Raw genomic sequence first — 23142 nt, 5'->3', positions numbered from 1 at the left:
TTTACAGAGTCTAGATATTGATCTCCTGTCAGGTGACTCCCTGGCTAAGGTCTTCTCCTGTTAGGCCATCTCTTTGCTCTGTTGCTTCCTTTGCTATAAAGATTTTTAGTTTGATATAATCCCATTAGCCTGTTCTTGTTATGATTTCCTGAGATGCTGGAGCCCATTGTCTTGCTTATATGCTAAAGTGTTTTCGCCCATATGCTAAAGTGTTTTCGCCTCTTCGTTGAGTTTCAGGTATTACAAGTGAGTCAGGGACCATCTTGGGTTGATTTGCATACCTGGCAGAGGTGGGGATCAAATGTCATCCTTCTACAAGTGTATTCACTTCCCAGCATCATTTGTGACCAAAGGTCTTCTAGTTCCAGTGTATTTTTAAAGACTTATTTTAATTATATGCGTGGGGGTGCACATGAATGCAGGTGTCCTCAGAGGCCAGAAGAAGGCGTTAGATTCTTGTGAAGTTATGGTGATTGTGAGCTGCCTGACATCAGTGTTAAGAAACAAACTCTAAACTCTAACCAATAAGACGTTTCTCCAGCCCTTCAATATATGTTGCTGTTTTTCTTAACACAGTCAAGAATCAGGTGGTTGTAGCAGTGAAAGTTTATTTCTGAATCTTCTATTGTATTCTATAGGTCTACTTGTCACTATGGCTCTGTAGTATAGTTTGAGGTCAAGCACTATAGTGACCCAACATTCTCCCAGCACCTCAGGATTGTTTTAGATTCTCAGAATATTTTCTGTTTGTGTATTTTAAGATTGTAAACATCCAATTTAATGTTCAGAAAATAGTCTTTTTTCCTCCATGGCTGCCCCTCCTCCCAGCCATTTGAAGGATCCTGAGGATGCTATCTCAGTATGCTCAGGAACAAACTCTTCATTTCCTGCCTCTGCTGCTGGGAACTCATGAACTGCCAATCCTCAGGATAGAGCTCTTCCAGATGGCCACTGGTACCTGCCTCGTTCCATTAGGGAACACTATTCTCATCTCTATCTCCTTTACTAAAGCATGGGATACTTCCTTCTTTCTCATCAAATAACCAAATAACACAGTTGAAATTTCACCTTTTGGGGGGATGCTGAAATATTAGAGATGGTGGATTACAGCACAGAGAATGGCTTCCATCCACCATAAGGCCCACATCTGTCCTAGAGATGGTGGGTGGCCAGGCCCACTGTAACCTGACCTTCCTCTACATGGCCCAAGTGAGGCTCCTCTCTTCCAGAGATCACTGGCAGAGTTGATACCTGTTCCTCCCACAACCACTTCACAAGACTTTGTTAGATGCCTGTTATGTTCTAGTCATAAGACTTACAGTGCACAGCAGGGAACCAGACAGACCTGGACTAGGAAAAGGTCGGACTATAAGGGTTGCTGATACAGACAGTCTGTCAAAGCTAGGAGCCCAAGAAGACCAGTGAAACTGAGGCAGGGGCAGGGGAGACAGGCAGGTGAAAGGTGAAGTTAGACAGGAAGGCTACAGCCATACCTGTAGGTATCGCAAAGCCACTAGGTCAGGGAGGGTCCCTGAGGTACAATGACTTGTTATGGGTGGGTCTTAAGCAGAGGCAAGAATGGTATGTTTTTATCTTCCTTTTAAGACTCTGGCAGCCTCACGCAGAGTGACTGAAGTGGAGGTGAAGGGGCGGGGTTAGATTGTGGGGTAGCCCTTAGTGCTGCTAGGGTGGGTGTGAGTCCATTTCTAGATATTGTTGGAGGTTAAGTGACACTGTTTGCTGATGAGTCAGGCCATGATCCAGGTAGGCTTAAAGGTTTTGAGGCCGTCTTGGGCAGCTGGGCTCTGATGAGAGTGTCAGATAATACTCTGCACCTTTCCTAAAGTTTGACTGATGCAGCGTTGAGTAGCAACCTGGGAGCAGCAACAGTGGGCACCTGTGCCAGGCCCTTTCAGTGTACCACCAAAATGTTCCGACAGCCTGGTCATCTACCCTCCTCAGCCCCTCCGGGCCTTCTGCCACATCAACTTTCATGCAGAATTAATGTTTTTCGTGAGAATTTCTATCCAAACAATTAGTGGGATGCACAGGCAGTGTTTGATTCATTGGATCATCCATTCAAGGAAAAGCTTATTGGTGCAGCTTTTTATCAGTAAGACTTTTAGGGTCGAATCCCACTCTTACCACTGGCTTGTTATGAGGCCTTGGACAGGTTCCCTGGGCTTTTTGTGACTCAGTGTCCTTAGTAGTGGATCCAAAAAGCTGCCAGAAGGCTGGAGTGTTCTCTGTGTGTGTGTGTGAGTGTGTGTGTGTGTGTATGTGTGTGTGAGTGTGAGTGTGTGAGTGTGTGTGAGTGTGTGAGTGTGTGTGAGTGTATGTGTGTGTGTGTGTATGTGTGTGAGTGTGTGTGTGAGTGTGTGTGTATGTGTGTGTGAGTATGTGTATGTGAGTGTGTGTGTGTGAGTGTGTGTGAGTGTGTGAGTGTGTGTGAGTGTATGTGTGTGTGAGAGTGTGTGTAAGTGTGAGTGTGTGTGAGTGTGTGTGTGAGTGTGTTTGTGTGTGTGTGTGTGTGTGTGTGTGTGTGTGTGTGTGAATCACCTTTGACTTCCTGTCTCTGAGGGCAGAGATTTGCCCTCTTTGAACCCAATTTGTACCTCTTTGATATGGAAACAATAGCACCCATGCTGAGGGCTTATTGAGAGGTGAGATCTGTGAAGGTGAAATCGGTACCTTGAAGCAGAGCTTGGTGTATTATGTTCCCTGGGATTAATGCTAACATCTCCCACTGACTCTAACGAAGGCTCTTTCTTCCCAGTTTAAATTGTGCCTTTCCACCTCTGCCATGAGACTGAAGCAGGAGGAAGGCCACCCTGACCCCTCTCACAGGCTTGTGATTTACAAATGAGCTTAGGGCTTTCAGAAGTTCCAGCAAGGCAGTGCTGCTGTAGAGGTGGGGATGTGAAACATGGGCATCTTACCCCTCAGAGACAGTAGTTTGCAAGACTCCATGTGGCTCCGATGGCACTCCAGCTCTCTCCTATCCTCTGTGCCACTTCCTCTTCCTGCCTCCCCGTTGACCAAACAGAGGAAGAGCACGCGGGTGTCAGCCACCTGCGGACACTCCTGTTTCTATAGGAAGTGCTTTTTTTTGACCTTTGAAGCTGATTGCTGCGCAGTCTCCTTTAGCACCTTCTGCTCCCACGCCTGGTTTCTTGGTGCTCATCGCTCTCTGGCTCACATAAGCCCTTTGTGTTTTCACCTGTGTGGCTGTGTGTCCCATTAGGAGCAGGAACATTTTAAGATTCCCTTCCAGTGTAGAAAGAAAGCTGGGTCTGTGATACCAAAGAGGAAAATCTTAAAAGCAAATGGAGATCCCTGAGCTAGGTTCCTCATTGTTGAAATCTAACTCCTCCTCCTCAAGCTGCGGCTGAGCCTAGTGGAAGACTTCTCTTTCTGGCGGGTCTGGAGAGCGATGGGAGCAATATAGTGTACTCATGGAAAGAAAGAAACTGGTGTATATGGCCGTCGACAGCAAGGAGAAAATACTCCCATGAGGCTAACAAGATACTTTTGGGTTTCAGGGAGCAGATCCGACAAGGCCTAGAAGAGCTCCAGAAGGTTCTGCCAGGAGGAGACACCTACATGCATGAAGGATTTGAGAGGGTAATTTCGAGACCGTTTTAAACTCTCGAGTATAAAGCATCACGCTGGCATATCCATGTAGAGATAGCTGATGATACAATGTGTATGTTACAGGAAGAGAGCAGTTTTCATACGCTCACCGACAACTACATTCAAAACAACCAAGAGAATGGCTGTTTCTCCCTAACTGACACTCACGAAGAGTTCATTAGCCAGTGTGTAGATGTCACTCACAAATGGTGCCACACACAGCTCTCCTCAGTTCCCAAAGCGATCTTCATGGCTGCCAGTCTCAATGGCTGAGGTGGAATTTCAGTACTTTTGGCTTTAAGAGAAATCTTTCCGAGACTCTGAAAAAGATCTCCACCCGTGTCAGCAATTAGCTGACTTAAGTCACTGTGAGAGTCACTTTACCTGATATCAGCACTGGCATGTGGAGAGAAACTCGGGCAAGTCACATTAAAAATCAAGACAGCCCTGGCTGCATGCTCCATGCTCCTCGGGCCTGCATGCATGCTACTGGGCCGGCAAGCAGCGTGGTGTAGTTTATGGTCGGTCTAATGGCATCTTCGTGTGTTTTTCAGGCCAGTGAGCAGATTTACTATGAGAACAGTCAAGGTAAGATTGTGGCAGGAAGCTACATTATGAAGTGTCTTGTATGGTGTTGTTTGCTTCTGAAAGAGAATTTGTACATTTCCAAGTACACCTGTGATGTAGTCCATAAATCCTATACATTCATTTATCATGAAGAAGGTATATGAAAGAATGCCTGAAAAGATGGCTTATATCAAGTCAAATTCTACCATGCTGTGCCAGGAAACATTATATAAAAACAAAAAACAAACAAAAAAAAACCCAATTAAGCTCTCAATGTGGCTGCAGTCTGCAACTCCCTGGAATAGGTTTGCATGGTGAATTCATTAAGTTCATAAATACTTGGATGGGTTAGTAAGGGCTTGGATTTTTGTGTCAGATGTAATTATCTTGTCTCTCTCTGAGCTCCTGTGCTTGGATCTGATATTTAGATCAAGCTTGGCTTAAAGTTCCCCTCACTTAAATATAAATGCATAAAGCATGCTTAATAAGGCCTTAGAAAGAGAAATATAATAGTCGTCATCATTTTGGTTTTCATCAGTCTCCCTCATGGAAAACATTCCAATATGCCACACGAGTCTCTTCCATGAGATTCCGTATAACTGTGGGGACTTTTCCCCTAATGCCACTTCCTGCTTGATTGTAATTCAACTGCAACAAATAGAGAGGCCCCAAGCTTGCTGAGCGAAATCAGTTTTAAGGACTGTTACTGGAAGTCTAAATAATATTGGAAACAGTCCAGTAGATTTTTCCAACAGCTGTAATACTTCTGGTCAGCTTGAAAATTCTGATAAATATTATGTCTTGGCATTTTGTCGCCCAAGTGTGGTACATGTGGTGAGCTGTGGCATTCGAGGAGGACCAGTATAGACCAAGTGTGGAATGTGCCCTGAGCCTACTGACCATCACTAGAGCTGGTGGCAGTGACAGGCTGGTTCAGCAGCTGTGTCATCAGGCTGGCCTACCTGTCGAGATGAGGCTGGGAAACCCAGAAGTCAGAGCTTTCTTCATGCTGGCGTTGCTTCCACACACAAAAACAAGACTGATTGTCACCATATTCATTTTCAGTGATTGGGCTCATAAAGAGATAAAATCTCAGGAGTGAGTAGGGTATTCCTGGCGGTTCAGGATGAGTGACAGGGTCTTTGCTGTTTCGAGCAGGATATAGGACAGCGAGTGTCATCATCGCCCTGACAGATGGAGAGCTGCATGAGGACCTCTTCTTCTATTCAGAGAGGGAGGTGAGTGGCAGTCCTTGGGTCTCAAGGAGGAAATGGGACCTAGCATGCAAGTCAGAGCTAGAGTGTGTAGTGTGTGCCTGGCATGTGTGAAGACCAGGACCCCAGTCTGTATTCAGGCAAAACAATCATCATTCTTGTAAAAAAAAAAAAAAAACCTGAATGAAAGTGTTTCATATGTAAAAATAATCATAATAATTCACTTTTAAAGTCAATTTTCATGTCTTACACATGGAAAACAGTTTCCTCCTTTCAAAAAAAAAGTCTACTATCCCCTTATGGAAGGCACTGTATTGCTTTAGTGGGTTAAAAATGTCATTTTATGCATTTTAAATAAAAAGTGTTGGTACCAATTTTCTTCCCTTTTCCCTCCTATTTTCCATTGAGCTTTCTGTGATGCATGAGAACTAGTCTGCTAGGGTAGCATTTGGACTCTCAGTCCAGGAAACGGAGCTGAGCACTCTCTAGTCCTCTGTAATGGAGCTGAGCACTCTCTAGTCCTCTGTAATGGAGCTGAGCACTCTCTAGTCCTCTGTAAGGGAGCTGAGCACTCTCTAGTCCTCTGTAAGGGAGCTGAGCACTCTAGTCCTCTGTAAGGGAGCTGAGCACTCTCTAGTCCTCTGTAAGGGAGCTGAGCACTCTCTAGTCCTCTGTAAGGGAGCTGAGCACTCTCTAGTCCTCTGTAATGGAGCTGATCACTCTCTAGTCCTCTGAAATGGAGCTGAGCACTCTCTAGTCCTCTGTAAGGGAGATGAGCACTCTCTAGTCCTCTGCATTGCTCCTTCCCTTTCCTTTTCTGTTGTTTTTTTTCACTATGTTTTAAAGGGATTTTACAAAAGTATTTGTTTATTTTCTATGTATGAGCATCTTACCCACATACATGTATTGTACTGTAGAGCCTGTAGCAGTCCAAAGAGGGTGCCAAATCCTCCGAATTAAAGTTATGAATAGTTGTGAGCCACCATGTGAGTGAGGGCACCCTCAAAGGCCAATGGCATTGAATCCTCTCAGAGCTGGAGTCACAGTTGTGAGTCATCTGAGGTGGGTGCTGGTCTTCTGAAAGAACACTGCACACTCTTAACTGACAAACCATCTCTCCAGCTCTTGTTGCTTTTTCTTTATGCTCACAAACATTACTTCCCAAGAGGAGGGCCTCCTAAGGCCTCCCCCGCCCCTCCTGAGGAACTACTGGCAGTTGGCGGCTGTTTGGATAGAGAGAAGGTCATTTTTGCTCAGAGGTGCAGTCAGTGGTGGGTGACACAGTGAATGGGACCACAGATGTACTGAAGTCTCATTACAGACATGGGCTAGCTCAGATCCAGGTAGAAATTCACACAGAAGGAAAAAGATATGAAGTGTGGGTGGGGCGGGTACTGGAAGACATTAATGGCAGCATTACAATTCCCTGGGGGCATTTGACCACTGTTTAGTTTAAATTGAACTCCATCCACAAGTGTGAAGTAAGTAGTCTCTTTGCTCATTCTGAGCTTGTACTGGCTACGTCTGTGGAGACACACAAGAGAGCAAGGCACAGTTGTTGGACTCTACCATGAAATGCTTTCCTCTCCCATGAGCACATGCCTGGCATGGGAAACACAAACTAACATGACAGATGTCCCAAGCATCTGAGAAGCAATACGTTTCTGTACTCTAAACTTAAAACTATGCAGTGGAATGTGAAGTGGCTTATTTGGGCCCCAAATAACTGTCAGATCAAGTAAGAAAAGCCCTAATAAGGAAAGAACTGAAATCAAACAAATGATGAGTTGAAAGCAGACGTTAACTGGGAGCGATTTTAGGTACATGGCATGTACAGACTTGGAAAGAGCTCTGCGGGCTGATGCCAACAGAGGAAAGGTTCCCACCCCGAGAAGACAGAAACAGCATGAAGCCTCCCCTTCTCTGTGACACCCCACAAAGCTCAGCTAGAGGAAAAGAATCCCAGAGTTGATGTAGGTGAGGTTGGCTGGACTGTGTCTCAAGGTTCATTTCGTTCTGAATGCAGCAGGAATTATTTCCAGCATAAAGAAGAAAAGACATGCTCTGTCCCTTCTAGAAGTCAGTGTGAGAAACAGATGGGTTGAGCTTCTCATAAAGGGAGAAATTATAATCCAAGCCAGTATGTATTGGGCATTGGATGCTTGCATTCATCATCTACTGAGCACCGGTTCCATGTGCTCCTGTGTTCTGTCCTGAACACAGGAAGTCTGGAAAACAAATGCCAGAGCAAATCAAAGTACCTTTAATAAATCAAGTATTATAACACTACGCCAAACCCTGGATATTTTTCAAAATGTTGCCAAGTCAGTGATCAATGTCAAGGAGATCCTGGCTACTACTCACATATGAACTTACCATTAAACCATTTTACTCTGTGGCCGTGAGAAAGGTCTGGTTCATAAACGATGTTGGCTTTAAGCATCATAATATCAGTGAGCTCTGCACAGATGACCACAGTTAATTCCCCGGGCACTTTACAGAGTGAAGCTAAACATCCACACAGGGGTACCTGGTACCAACAGTCGCATTCATTTGTAATACTTTGTTGCCATCCCAAGCAGGAAAAAAAATATACCAGTAAAACCTACTTCAGACTTGACATGTGATGTGATTGATCTGCCCCAGTCCCTCCCCTTCCTCCCACATCTTCTAAAGCTGTCCCTCAAGTCAGCTTTGGCAGGGGACACCCTAAAGCAACCACTGCCCTCTGGTCCACATGCTTTACATAAGCCCTTGATGGAGTGAGTACAGGCTCCTTGGAATCTAAGCTTACTCCTTTTTGATGTCACCTGCCATACTGTAGGTGCTCAGGAAACACCCCACGGTTGATGGCAGTCTTAAAATCAAGCGGATGCCTGCCTCTATGGCTCCCTTTAATATCCTTTGTCTCCTCCACACAGGCTAACAGATCCCGAGACCTTGGTGCGATCGTTTACTGCGTTGGCGTGAAGGATTTCAATGAGACTCAGGTATGAACTTGGGTCTCTGGGCTGCTTGGGAGAGATGAATGCAGGGCACCCAGCACGGCGGGGCACCTGCTGAAAACATGGCCCTTAAGTAGGATGTTTCTCTAGGAAGCTCAGCAAGAAAAAATTTCTGGCCGTGTGAAGAGTGCGGCATCATCTTCTGAGGTTTCTGGGGTCTTAACACAGACCACCCAGGGCACTCCTCTCTTGTTTAACTTCCTAGGTAACATGGAGTCACCATGGTGTTAAGACTTACAACCCTCTCTAAAAACTTTAATTTGACAAGTTACACCTTTCTTTCTCAAGGGACAGATTTTCTTTGCTCATTAAAAATGTAATGCATTTTCCACACAAAAATGTAAGAATAGCTGGAGATGTGTGCCCAGATATAGAAAGCTGCTGACACCCTGAATCAAAGCTCTTCCATGTGGCTCAGCACCTTGACACAGCATCCTCAGTGAGATAGTGAGTGAGCAACAGGATTGCAAAGCAGTGAAAATACTCCTGCCCACTTTTAGGAAAAACAAACATACATATTTGCACTTAAAAAAGTATATACGTATCCAACTATCAATAAGGATTAATTAGAAATACATAAGTAGAGATCAGTTATGAACAGGCCTTGTTTTTCTTTTATTTTAACTCTTATAGTTCCCTAATTTTTTTAAGAATTAGTGTGTTACTTTTGCAATCATTAAAAGCAATGAAAGATAAATTTAAAACTGGCATAGCCTCTGCAGTCCCAGAGCCATGAATGCTAGGAGGCCCCGGTCAACTGTTCCTTGTCCTCTGTCTCTTGCTTCAGGAACCCAACAAAGCAATGGGCCTACCCTTGGTGGCAGTTGGTATGAAAGGTGGGGACCCCTTTCATCAGCCTGGTGCAACAACAAGGGCCTCAATTTGGTTCTGAAGTTGCTCTGAGAGGACTGGAGTCTGTTTGATTCGGATAAATTTACACACAGATATTTGGGTGAGAAACAAGTCAGTGGTCTCCAAATCTACACATGCACATCACCCCAAGTGGTGCATTCATCCAGCTAGGCAGTCTTACCTCTGCTCCTAAGAAAGAAAAGATTCGAACAAATGCAGGAGCTGGCACCTCCCTCAACCTGCTCCAGGGGTCCTTGGTTAGCTCCTAACTGCTGAGGGCGGCTGAACCTGCTGAAGGCTCCAGGTTCCTCTGGGTTCAGAACATTGGTGCTCCCGCCCTGTGCAGCATATAGTAACTTTCCCGAGTCTTCCACATCCATGCCTAACATGTGTCTGCACGTGTTTGTGTGTCTGTCCTCAGTTGGCTCGGATCGCAGACAGTAAGGACCATGTGTTTCCTGTGAATGATGGCTTCCAGGCTCTCCAAGGCATTATCCACTCAGTGAGTACAGGCTTCTTCCAAAAGGTTGATCCTCAGTTAAGAACAACCTCTCTCTCCCCCTCCGAACATCCCTCACCCCATACCACCGCCCCATGCTGTTTTTCTGCTTGAGAGAACATTCCTTCACATATCTTTGCGTCTGCTATGTCCTAAGTCTGCCTTCAGCCTTTCAATCACGTTTCTTTTTTCCCTCCTGTGCCAACTCTGTCCTATAAGTTGAAGAGGACCCCTACCTGGCAGCAAGCCAAACCCCAGGCGGCCTCTGTTCTCAGAGTCTGCATTGACTGACTCCCAGCCTACCCAGCCATGACTAAACATAGCTACCAGCAAGCCAAGACAACACCTTTTTTTTGTAAAAAGCACCTAACTAATAAGTTACAAGTTAAATAATTACAAAGTAAAAATCACGCAGGAATTACACTTGCCATACAAGTTAGCCCTGAGATCATTTCTAAGACACTCCACTGCCGGTTAGCCAAGGTGGATCCCGAAGCCTGAGCACCTGGAATACCTCAGAACATTGATGTCTGTAGGCAGAAGTTTTCAGAATTTTGAAAAATAGGCTTACTTCATACTGGCAGTGCCTGTCTTAAACATGTTCACACTTAACTTCCCTAAAAAGTAGAAAGAACTGGGAAACTAGAGGAGTAGGAGATCCAGTTATTAGATCCACAAGGGGGAACTTCCTACATTAAAAAATGTTTGGATGGGCCAACAGGATGGTTCAGTAGGTGAAGGTGGTTGCTGCCAAACATGACTACCTGAGTTCAGTCCCCGGAGAGCCCATGTGGTAGAAGCACAACCCGTTCCCTCTAACTGTCCTCTCAACTCTGCATGCATGTGTAAAACTTCCTGGGCTCAATGTGGCATTCTTGTACAAACCAGAACTCAAGCACTGTGTGAAACAGCCACCTCCTACTGCAGAATATCACCAGCAGGATTTGGAGCAGTTCTTAGATCTGCAGAAGCTAGGGAGGGGGCTGCTTCGTGAGAAGCTGGGCTGACTGGATTCCTGAAAGACTCTGAAGGAGGTGGGTGGCACAGGGGAGAGGGAGCCTGATTTCAACCTCCTTCCCAGAGGCTGGAGAACAGCAGAGTTTATCCAGGGGTGGTGATGGCAGCGCCGACTGTGGTGGCTTTGGAGGTAATGGAGGATAAGCCAGCACATGGGCCTGGAACAAATTGGCAAAAGCATCGAAGGGCTTTAACTGTACCTTCAGGCAGCGGGTGGTACACTGAAGCACTTGTTTTAATCTTACTTTAAATTAACGTGTAATAATGGTACATTTCTGGGGTCTAATGTAGGCTCAATAGAGCCAGGTCTATTTTCTAACTTCTAACCAAGCCCAACCCTGCTTAGCTTCTGAGATCACAGGAGACCAGGCAAACTCAATGTGGAATAGCTGTGGACATGTGATATCTCACTACATACACATAGCCATGGGCATGTGCTATCTCAGTGCATACACAGCTATGGACAGTGGGATGTCTCAGTGCATACACACAGCTGTGGACAGTGGGATGTCTCAGTGCATACACACAGCTGTAGATAGTGTGATGTCTCAGTGCATACACACAGCTGTAGACAGTGGGATGTCTCAGTGTATACACACAGCTGTAGACAGTGTGACGTCTCAGTGCATACACACAGCTGTGTCTCAGTACATACACACAGCTGTAGACAGTGGGATATCTCAGTGCATACACACAGCTGTGGACATGTGATGTCTCAGTGCATACACACAGCTGTAGACAGTGTTATGTACATATGTATAACTGAAGACAGTGTGACATCTCACTACTTATACAGTTGTAGACAGTGTGATGTCTCAGTGCATACACACAATGGTAGACCGTGTGATATCACAACACATTTACACAACACACTTACACTGGCGGAACCGGGTTAATTAGCATCCCCACTGCCATATCAATTTTTTTTGTGTTTTGAGTCTTAAACCATGTACATAGGAGTGTAGAGACACCAGATGTGATGGTGACCCAATCACAGATACAAACCAGGACAGCTTCTTTTCTCTGTTGAAATCCCCATGAGCGGCATGCCCAGGGCCCTTCATAAGTCAGCTCCTACACAAATGATCAGCATTTCTTTCTGTGTGAATCTGTCCTGGGATATTTCAGCATTAATGACTTGCCCAAGCTCAATGTGAGTCAGGATGTCTGTAAAACTACCCCTACTCCAAAACTGAAATTACTCCAAGGTTGTGTTATATGTCCTAGCAGGACAGCATCCCCCAAAAGGAAGAAAAAGAGTTGCAGACTTTGGTCTCCAAACTTTAACTGAATGGTGGCATTCTTATGAGTTTTTATCTGGGAGTTACATTGGTTTTGATCCTCCCAGGACTGGAAACCCATGTTTATGGTGGTTGTTAACTGCTTTGTATGGACAGAGAAAGAGAGGAGTATAGGAGGGCTCATCTTCCTCAAGTCAGACAGATAATTATGGCCTAAGAGCTGGCTGGCTGCTTTTAAGAGATGGCTTCTGTTTCCTTTCCAGTATCAGAAACAAAAGCCATCATTTCCCCCCTTTTGAGGCACCCACCGAGGCACCCACTCCTGCCCATTCGCATCCCCGCCCGGTGACTGGTTATCTTCTTGTAATAAAGTAGGGCTGGACTTAATGACCTAAACTAAGACTGTGGAGCAGATTCTAATGACTCAAATAGGCCACAGAAGTTTCTGCATTTTTGAGCCTTAAATAAAAGTGCAAGGGTTAATATTTTTTTCTTTTTTTTTTATTTTAGATATTTTCTTTATTTACATGTGAATTTCTCCTTTCCCAGTTTCCCCTCCAAAAAATAAAAAAACAAACAAAAACAAACCCCTGTTGCCTCCCCCCTCCCCATGCCTGCCACCCCGCCCTCTCCCATTTTCTGGCCCCGGCATTCCCCTACACTGGGGCACAGAACCTTCACAGGGCCGAGGTCCTCTCCTCCCACTGATGATCGATTTTGCAATCCTCTACCATACACATGCTGCTTGAACAATCAGACCCCTCTATGTGCAGTCCTTGGTTGGTGGTTGAGACCCTGGGAGCTCCGAGGGTACTAGTTAGTTCATGTTGTTCATCCTAAGGGGCTACAAACCCCTAAGCTCCATTGGTCTTTTCTCTAATTCCTTCACTGGGGACCCTGCACTCAGTTCGATGGATGGCTGTGAGCCTCTACATCTGTGTCAGTCAGATACTGTCAGAGCCTCTCAGGAGATAGCTATATTTAGGCTGGCTTACCCTTCCTTCAGTCTCTGCTCCATAGTTAATCTCCGCAACTCCTCCCGTGGGTATTTGATTCCCGCAAGGGTTAATATTGATTCACTGATCAAATGATCACTGGGAGGCTGCAGAGGTGGCTCACAACAGCTTGTCCTGCATTTGTGAGGCCCTAGGTTCTGTCCCCAGCACTACCTACCACCAAAAAAAGAAAATGTTGATTGGAAGCCTCTTCTAGACACTGACCGATCAGTTATAAGTGAAGCAGGAAGGTGACCATGTCCCAGTAAAGCAGAGAATCTATAGGAGAGACCCATAAAAGGTAAATAATACATGAAGTTAAGTTGTACAAACAGTATAAAGGAATAGCCTATTCCTCAGGTGAATACTGAAGGGGACAGCAGTGGCCCAGGACCTGGAAGACGAAATGCAGCTATCCTTGAAGTTCAGGCTTGGCACTGCAGAGCGTGTGGTCCTGAGACAACACCTGGTAAAATGAATGGACCATGGGTAAGGCAGAATTTGGCAAATGAGGAGAAGCAGGCTGCATTGAAGGCCTTGGTATTAGCTCTAAGACAGCCATGTGCATAGTCTGGAAGTAGAGCAGCCATCCTCAAGGCTTAGGAAAGGAAGCCGTGGCAGCCGGCATCTTACCCACAAGCCCCTGGAAGATGAATAACTCCTTAGAACCAGTAGTGACAAGGTCTGTGCCTGTATGAGAAAGAAGAGGCATTGGCTGTTGAGCTTCCTGGGTGAGGGAAAAGCTTTACAGCTGCTCTCTGAAGAAACATCTATCATCTGAGTCACAGGACAGGACAGGGATCTGCAGCCAGGTTGGATAAACTGCCATGCCTGATGTTCATGATAGTGGGCCAGGGAACTAGAGATCAGCGGTGTCGGTAGAAGCTCACCTTTGCTATCTGGGAAAGCAGGAGAAGAGAGTAGACACTGTATGCTCAGGAGCTCTATGCCCAGGGGAGAGTCTTCCCAGGTCCTCTGCTGCCTTTCTGTCTCTGTCTCTGTCTCTGTCTCTGCCTCTGCCCCTGTCCCTGTCTCTGTCTCTGTCTCTGTCTCTCTCCAGAAACTGTTAGTTCATCTATGGGACAAAGAGGTCAGAAAGAAGACAGCAGTTGAAGTAAACTTTCTTTAACAAATATCCTTTTGCCCTGTTTAATATTACTCCATTTTAAAACCCCATCGTTGCCACACAGTACATATTTTGTTGGCATTTGCTGGTGAGGAAGCTGATGCCCAGGTAATATTCCCATGGGTACAGAGCTCTAGGAGGAGGGGAGCCCAGAGTTCTTTCTCTCTCTGTGTCTTTGAGGAAATAAAAATAAAAGGTACTCTGTGCAGTCACTGGGCTGAGCATACCATCAAACCCTCACCGGAACTACTCAATAAATTGGATGTTATGTGGTTGGAAAGGTTTGGAAAAGTGACCAGGGCCATCCAGGGCAGCAAGTGAGATTCAGGAGATCCTGCCATGTCTACTCAGGAGAAGGATGTCTGAGCTCTGCTGAGTAGTGTAAGCCAGAAACAGCTCCATTTCAGAGAGGGAGTCTCTGAGGACCAAATACAGGAGACATCTCTACACAGTTCACATGGTTACAACAAAGGCGACAGAATTCAATGCGCCAGTCTTGGAGCGCCAGTCTTGGAGCGCCAGTCTTGGAGCGCCGTGGCTGGGTGGGGGGAGTCCTTTGCCTTTTACCACTGGGTTAGAAACATTTCCACAGCATGGCTGGTGCCCGGTGGCTCATGAGAAGGGGACAATTTGTCAATTAGACTCAGACTTCATGGTCCTTTGCACAGACATTCCTCCTAAGCTATTATTTCTTCCATCTGAGTTTTAGCCAGCCAAGGCTCTGCGTAGCTTCTGAGGTCAGGCATAGTTGGAGAGTGTGGCTGAAGGTGTAAGTAAGCTATCATTTCTTTCCCGTGTGTTTACAAGTCTCAAGGGAGTAAAACCCTAGCACCCTGACAATGGCAGAGGGGGCCATTCAGGTAGAAAGGAAAGCCTCACTCACACCTAGGCAGGGCTTGCCCACCCTCTCAAGACATTCCCTCGCAGTATTCCCACTTGCTAGTTCAGAATATGGGAATACATTTTAAAGAAACTGGCCACTCCTTTGTCTTCTCTCATTCTGGTTCATTGGGAATTTCCACTGACCACCAACTGTCTAGTGAAACCCACACACAATGATGCAGACATGCTTCTTTTCAAACGTGCTCTGGGCAGTGGCGCCAGACAACCCGTGAAACCTGGATCCAGAGAAATGAAATGGGTTGTCCCCAACTGTCCCTACTTACTGCAGTGGAAGACAGTGTCTAGAACCAGAAAACAGGTTATAGGAAGGGGAGTTCAGCTACTGGCTCCTCATCATCAGCTCCTCAGAGGGCTCCTCTCCAGTAGATGTTTAAGAGGATGCCTGGCTTCCTATTAGTTGGAGCATGAGTCAGCACATACAGCCTCTGTGTGTCTGATCAACAATACATGAGTGTTGAGCAAATGCTGACAGGAACCTCCTCTTAGGAAACCTGTAGGATCAGCAAACCGGGGATAGATCTGCCCCATAAATATATTTAAATTGATTTTTTTCCTGTGCTGATTTCCTCCTTCTGTTCATAGGAAGGAAGGCAGAAGAGATGTAATCCCCAAATTTAGCCTGGACCCTAGCAAACTAAGACAAAAGGCAGTGTCTGCCTTCCAGGCTTGACTCTTACCTACTCTTGCGAGGCCCCAAACAGGAACTGCTAAAGGTCTCTCTCTGTCAGAGCTCACCGTACAGCCTGGCTTTACAGATCAAAAACCTCCTTCCAGTGCGAGAGCATCTCTGCAGCAGTAGCTCTTTCCTGAAGCCAGCTCATTTCTCATCTTCAGAACCACTTCCCTTCTGGGGCCTCATCCAGCTCCTACTGCCTCCTGCAGCATGAGCTCTCCCCTCCCAGAACCCCCATGGCAGCCATTCTGGGAACCTCTCTCGGATGTCCTCCTTACCGTAGCCAACTCTCTCCCTCCACAGATGCTAAGTTGTGCAACCCAGAAGCTAGCTGCCCTTCTGTCCTGTTTCTGGCACTGTGTCTTACGTATTTACCTATTACAAAGCTGCCCAGTTGACTGTGCAGCATTCATGACCCAAGGAAGACCCACACTGAACAACAGATAGGCGTTTTGTGTCTGAGCAGAGCACTGTCTGTCCTTCCCCTGCCCTCGCTTCCAATATTGCAGCTATAAGAGACGAGAGATTCTCAGCTCTGTTCGTATTAGAAGGCTAGGATAATCAAACTGTAGTCGCCGGAGTAGAGAGTCTTCTCTGAAAGAAATCACTTGCCTCTGTCGTCATTAAGGACACTGAGGCATTGCGGACTCTGGGGGCAGGCATTTCTCCTACTATTGCTCTTATTCTGCTTTCAAAAGCCTTCCCCACCACCACCCCACCCCCGTCATACAGATGTCCACAGCTGCAGAGGCCGCAGGAGCCGCCTCAGCAAGTCACAGCTCCTGCCCTAGCCTCCGCGGCTCCCTCCTCTCTCTGGGAAACAGCAGCCACCATCTCATAGAAAAATGGCTTCTGAGAGTTAAGTTTGGTGTACTAGTGGCATGCTCCAGTGTGGAAAGGGGCAGTCGAACAGGTTCTGCCTGCTGAACACACTGGGATCCAGTAGCCACAGCTATCTGAGCTTTCCTCCTGAAAACATGGTGGGAACATGGTTTATTGGGAAAACAAAGTGTCCTCAGACCCCTGCTGGGCATGCGAGTTACAAAGAAGAACAGACTTACACAGGCTGGAGGGACGGCCCCAAACTTTCACAGTCTTAAGCTTATACTTTCTTTATTTGGTAGATTGTATCAGAGCACATAAAAAAAAAAAATCACTGAGCCCCAGGAAGATACATGTAAAATACTCAGTATTTAGCTTAAAGTCTGACGTGGCCCTTTTCTGCTGCTAACGGATATGTGATCATTGGTTTATAGTATGAAGTAGAATATAATTAGGGAAGGTGTCTGGCTTTGTTAATCTTTAGCTAATAAATTACAGATTAAATCATCGGAGCTCATAGGATGTTCTAGAAAACATGAATGAGCCAGTTTCGTGGCCTAGGTTATCTGGCCTTGTAATTCAGAAGGCCTGGGAATTATACAGACAACGAAAAAAGAGCCCATGAGTTGGTGGCTGGATTAAGGGAAGACAGAAAGTGTTCCTTGAATCCTTTCTTTTTTTATTCTTAATCTAGTAAATGTTTAGTGCCTACTGTGTGCCAGGTTAGTCTTTGTGGATACAAAAGAGGGTAAGAACAGATCCAGTCTTTACCCATGAAGTGTTTATAGCCTGAAAGCAACAGCTTATTAAAAACAAGTGTGCTTATGTAAGTACTTACATCGTACTTCGATAGCACTTGTATAGTATATAAGTGTACTTATACAGACAGATGGCAGCTGGTCTGGGTTGTGGGTAGGCACAGATTTCTTCCCTGCTCTGGTCACCTGGACTCAGTGGCGGGGATTAGTCTGCATCTAGAGAGCAGCAGGGACAACAAAGTGAAAGAAAACTGACAGGTTTCTGTATAAGAGAAAGACTCAGACAGCCAATGGGCAGTTATCCTCCCGTGGATCCACCCGCTTCAAGCCCCAGAGGGTTCAAACTCAGACTGTTCCCTGACAACAAATCAGATGTCAAGGAACATGCTCTGGGGAGCTTTCTGCAAGTGTGTGAAACAGAAGGACGCTGTGCTGGGATGGAATGGAAGGGGCTGGCCGTTATCAGTGTGCAAAACACTTCAACAGAAATAAGTATGGGTTGACGGTTTATTAGTGAAAGAACAATTTTTTAAAAATGAAAGCAATTTTACTGCAACTAGGAAGGGTTAACAACTACAAATAGAGTTTTGTTTTAAAAGATTCTTGAGAAGTCTCTACATAAACTGAGAAGTTTACAATAAATGGCATTAGATGTTTTTAGAATTAAAAACACTTCGCATGTAGCCTGGGAGATCCCCAGTGGGTTCCTGCGTGGATGTAGGAAATCCACTCTTGGAACTGTGAAGCTGTTTTTCACCCTCCTGCTTCCTCAGTAATCCAAGGCTCTCCAGAGTGACCACCCCCAGAACAATGCACTGCCCCTGTTTTGTTTAATTGGATTTCTAAATTTTATTGTATGTGTTTGACGGTTCTGCCTATAGGTAGGTATGTGCACCACATGCATGCAGTGCCTGCAGAGACCACAAGAGGACATAGTCTTCTCCTGGAGGTAATTCTCCTTACAGAGAGTTGTGTGCTGCCACGTGGGTGCTGGGAACTGAACCCAGGTCCTCTAGAAGGGCAGCTAGTGCTCTTCACTGCTGAGCCATCTCTCTAGCCCCACATTGCATCTGTTTAGGCTTTCATGGATTCACCTATTTTTCTTTTTATTTGAAATATGTTCACATATTGACAAGAACATTGTAATAATTTTAGTTAAGAAAATGCTAAATGTGAGGTCAGTGGCAGGTGATGGACCAGAAAGAAGCATGTGTGCTTGGACAACACCTCCCTGGGGACTGCAGCACTGGCAGAAGCTCACCTAGTGTTGAACGAGTTCATCCCCCAGCATCCATTGCCAGCATCACTAAAGCACGTTTCTTGATGGTGTATCTCCATCACACTTGCTGCCTGGTTGGCTGGGGAGTTAATTGACTGGGGGTTAACATCTGTCTGGTTCTGTGTACAAGACAAAATCCTTGTAGTTTTCCTTGATGTCACTCTTCCTTCCCTCCTGTTAAATTATCAGAAGGCAACTGTAGAAAGATAGAAGGTGGAAGAGACGCTTGGTCTAACCTTAGACGGGACCCTGTTTATTCATGGTGAGAGGGCAACTTTGTCACCATTTGTGTGTGACAGACAAAATACCTACAGGGGAAGATGGGCTACAGGCCCATATAGGGGTGGGACCAACTTAGTAGTATGCAAGAGAAGCTGGAAAGTGTAGTCTTTCAGCAGGAAACGGTCAGTTTCTAATCCAATATAAATTTTTATCACCTCAATCTAATTGATTTTGCAAACTTAACATCTGTCTCTGGTTTTCATTTGACTCCATACAGCTCTCCCCAGTCAATGTCCTCCTTACAGTGTTAATACAATAGAGAAAGCAGAGATTCTGAGGTTTACTAATCTGCCCATGGTCACAGGGCCCGGAAGAGGTGGGACTTAGAGTTCAGCAAGAAGCTTCGCAGAGTCCACATCTACCTTCATGTCCCAAGTCCAGGCTCTTGACACAGCTCTGCTGGTTGAGGCTGCCTAAGGCCAGGCACTGTACTGTGCTCTGCCTGCCTGACTAGACTCAATCCAGCTATGCCAGAGCTTCAGGTGGGTTATGGTCACCTCATTTCTCCTAATAGGGAAAAGAGATTCTGGGAGATTATGCAGCTTGCCCAGGGCTACACTGGTGGCCACTTTAACCCCAGCAGTTTGTACAGTCTTCAATATTAATATGTTTTATAAAACTCAGTATGATAGGCAGGTACCTTAGTGGGCCCATGCTGAGGCATTCCCCTGAGGTATCAACCATATGACAGGCCTAGTATTAAAGGAAGTTTATTTGTGACCTGGGAAGGGGGTCTGGAGAAGGGAGTAGAGGCAGAGAAAGAAAGGGGACAAAGAAGGAGAGAAAGAGAAAGAGAGGGGAAGAGGCCTGCTGGGAACACGTGGAGAGAGAGGAAGAAGATGGAGGAAGAGGGAGTGGAAAGGGGAGAGGGACAGGGGGAGAGACAGAGACAGATAGAAGGCAGAACAGTCCTCATATGCCCTGCTCCTACCTGGCCGTTGCTAGGTAACTGTTGGGCGGAGCCTAGCAGAAATGCTAACAACTATTACTCATCATTTTAAACTGCTTTCCAAAATTGGGGATTCAAAAAGTTCAAAGAATCATCAAGGACCATGGGCCAAAACCCGACTCTTCACTTAAGATTATCTAAAGAACACGGTGATGTGGGCCCCATCTCTACTCTAGAGCAATGGTCCCTCACCTCAACTCTGACATCAACCCAGGCCTGTATGAATCTCTTCCTTTCCGTCCAGTGTTTCAACTGCAGTGATTTCCTAATGTACGTGTAAGCAATGGAGCAATGAAACCACCGAACTGAGCTGCTCCATGGGGGAAAGAAAGGCCGATTGTAAACATGATGTCTGTCCAGTGGTGGAGTGGGAGTAGCCAGAAGCATCTAGAGAAGCCTATAGCTACAATGGTTACTTCTTGGGAACAGAGAGGAGCAGACTGGCGAATGCCCAGAATATCTTTGAGGAGTAGAGAGAAAGAGAAGCAGGGAAAACCTTGAGAAAGGTTATAAAGAAAAGGCTATAAAGAAACCTGTAAACTAAAGTGCCCAGGCGGAGATGGGGGGTTGGGCATGGGGAAGCTAGCACTGTGCAGGAGAAGGGGCGGCAGAAAGAAGAGCCAGGAAGCTAGTTCCAGGCCTTTGGGATGCAAAACAGGTCCATGTTCCTAGGGACCCAGATGCCCCTTTCATCCAGATAAGAAGGGATAAAAGAAAGTGGCTCTTAGTAGAAACCAGTTTCCTGGTTTCCCAGAAATGCTATGTGTGACCTTTTATCTATCTGCCTATACAATCCTTGTGTGTTAATCCTGAGCTGTCATAGTTAGTGGCACTGCCGCTTTGGGGGAATTTGGATATATCCATATCTCTCCCATAACTACTACTCCAGTGCAGGGAGGGACCCTCTAGCTCCTGCCTTGAGACTCCCCAGTCTCTAAACTGATCTGCTCTTGGCTGCCATTCAGGCAGACTGATGACAATATAGTCGGGACTGCTGATAACCAATGGGTCGCCCCACCCCCAAGATCACCCATACCATTAAGACTTTCCTACCTTTTGAAACCAGACGTTTCCATCTAGCAGGAAACAAATCCTGCCTATCCCCCCACCAACGAATCTTACGCTACAGGAAGTTCTGGTCTCTTCCAGATGTTTTAAATTAAGGTTGGGAAAGCTGTGTTTTTATTTGATTGAATCATGGCGCTTGGCTGACATTTTTTGGCCCTTTATACGCTCTTTACAGTTGTCAGCTAATTGCAGACACTTCAAGAAAATAATATGAGATGTGTTTATTATGACAGACCCTGTTAGTGTGTCTGTAGTCAAAACGTCACCGAAATTTCTTTTATCAAATCCTAGCTACACGTTAGGACTGGTTCAGAAATGTCAATAGAAACTCAGGACTTAACATGAGCGGACACGTCACGTACTTGTCTGGGAAATGGAAAAAAGACAAACCCAACAGCTCAGCTTAATTCTTGTGCTGTTTTGAAATCTTCAGTTGTAGATGATTAAGTTATCGAGGAGACTTTCTGGAGGAAATCTGAAGAATTTTTCCAAAACATCAAAACACAGCTCTGTATCGTCCGGATGTCACTGTCTACTGAGGCATCCCTCTGAATTCGTTCCATCTCTTTAAATGTGGTCTTCTTGGAGACCTGTCCCTAAGAACATGTAAAGTGACCCATGAGGCCCAAGGGCTAATAAGACATATATAGTGGGGGAGGGTAGTCATCCTCCCTCTGGAGAGAGGTGCCACCTGAGGAAGACTGTCTCATCCTAGGATGCTACTAAAGGCCTAAGTAGATGGACCAAAGGGTGAGAAAGGATGGAGAAACCACATGCCTCTTCCGCAGATAGATCCTTGGGGTTGTCACCACTGTCACATCAGACTGATGACACAAGGGATTAGGAGCTCAGGGATAGGCAGGTATGTGGAGACTTCTGATGCCAATAAAGATGCACAAGAGAGATGTGACATCCAGAACATTCCATGATCGCTGCCACTGAAACAGGGGTTAGCAGGAGTGAGACTCTGAAGCCACCCCTGTGTGGGGTGAGGGAGGGATCAGATTAAGCTAAAGCTGGGGGACCACCGCCCAAGCGCAGAATCAAGATGAAGCTAAAGACAAGTAGGGTCACAGGAAGTCAGATTACAAAAATCCCATAAAGCTGCACTCCAAGAAGAGCCGAATAGATAGATAAAAGGGCGTTTTTAAACAAAGGGGTTGGGAAATGGCTCATTTGGAAAAGTACTTGCCTTCCAAGCCTGAAGACCTGAGTTCTAGACCAAGAACACAAGTTTAAAAAGAAAAATAGGTAAATAATCTCAGCCCTAAAGAGACAGAGACAAGAATAATGCTGGAGGTTAGGCAGCCAGTCTAGAGGAGAGACTCAATAAACAAGATGGAGGGAACAACAATACCCAGTGTGGTCCTTTGTCCTTCACAGCTCACATGCGCAGACAGACACACACACACACACACACACACACACACACACATACACACATATACACACACATACATACACATATGTGCACACACACACAAATGTGCACACACAAATGGAAGGAGGGAATGATTGAAAATAAAATGGACAATGAAAGAAGCGTTGTTTTGCCTTAGCATTTCCTAAAGCCATGCTCATGCCCACCAACAAGCCCGAGAAGGTTTGACTGTCTTGTCTGCTCTCCAGATAAAGATTTTCTCATACTTGTTTGTCCATTTCCTTTTCCACTGCTGCTCTCTGAGGATGCCTAGATTTCTCCCTGGAATGGGTAAATATTGTCTCTTCTGAGAAACTGGTGTGTTTTCATTCCGCGGCTTAAGATGTTCCTGAGCATGTCTTGTGCACTTACTGCTGGCAGGCGTGCAGCCAACTCAGCTGCTCACAAGAGAGGGCCGCTCCCCCACACCCCTGCCCACTCCTCCGCAGAACCCATCCTCTGAATTGTAATTTATGGCCTTTCCCATTTGATCACATATTGTGGTGGGTGGATTAAGTAAGTGTGAGCTGGAACAAGCAGTTTGCCTGCACAAGCAGCCATGCAGATAAATGTGCATTTCCGGGTCTAAAAGACACGCCCCTCCTTCACAAGCAGAATTTCATTAATTACATCAATTTAACAAATACCCTTTCATGCGTTCAGAAATGGTACCTTTCAACTCTCTGAGCCATCTCAAATTTCATAGGAAGTGAGCCCTAACCATATTTGTTTAGCAGATTAATTCAGCAACCCCTATTGGTTTAAAAAACTTGGTTGAAATGTTAGAGTCAGTACTCAACAAGGGATAGAGAGCTTACGTATGTATGTGTCCCTGATGG

The 23142-nt window shown here is 45.8% G+C and overlaps 1 protein-coding gene across 1 annotated transcript in view; it reads left to right on the top strand.

The window, feature by feature from the left end:
- The window catches only part of Antxr1 (ANTXR cell adhesion molecule 1), a 197672-nt gene that overhangs the window by 46751 nt on the left and 127779 nt on the right, over window positions 1-23142 (top strand). Inside the window, exons 4-8 of the mRNA XM_031382461.1 lie at window positions 3543-3624; window positions 4188-4221; window positions 5359-5438; window positions 8336-8404; window positions 9693-9773. Of these exons, the coding sequence (XP_031238321.1) occupies window positions 3543-3624; window positions 4188-4221; window positions 5359-5438; window positions 8336-8404; window positions 9693-9773 (346 nt within the window). The remainder of the gene's footprint in view (window positions 1-3542; window positions 3625-4187; window positions 4222-5358; window positions 5439-8335; window positions 8405-9692; window positions 9774-23142) is intronic.

The sequence above is a fragment of the Mastomys coucha genome, unplaced genomic scaffold, assembly GCF_008632895.1.
Source record: "Mastomys coucha isolate ucsf_1 unplaced genomic scaffold, UCSF_Mcou_1 pScaffold20, whole genome shotgun sequence".
Classification (NCBI taxonomy): Eukaryota; Metazoa; Chordata; class Mammalia; order Rodentia; family Muridae; genus Mastomys; species Mastomys coucha.
The sequence above is the reverse complement of the archived record's forward strand: the minus strand, read 5'-3'. Positions and strand labels throughout refer to the sequence as shown.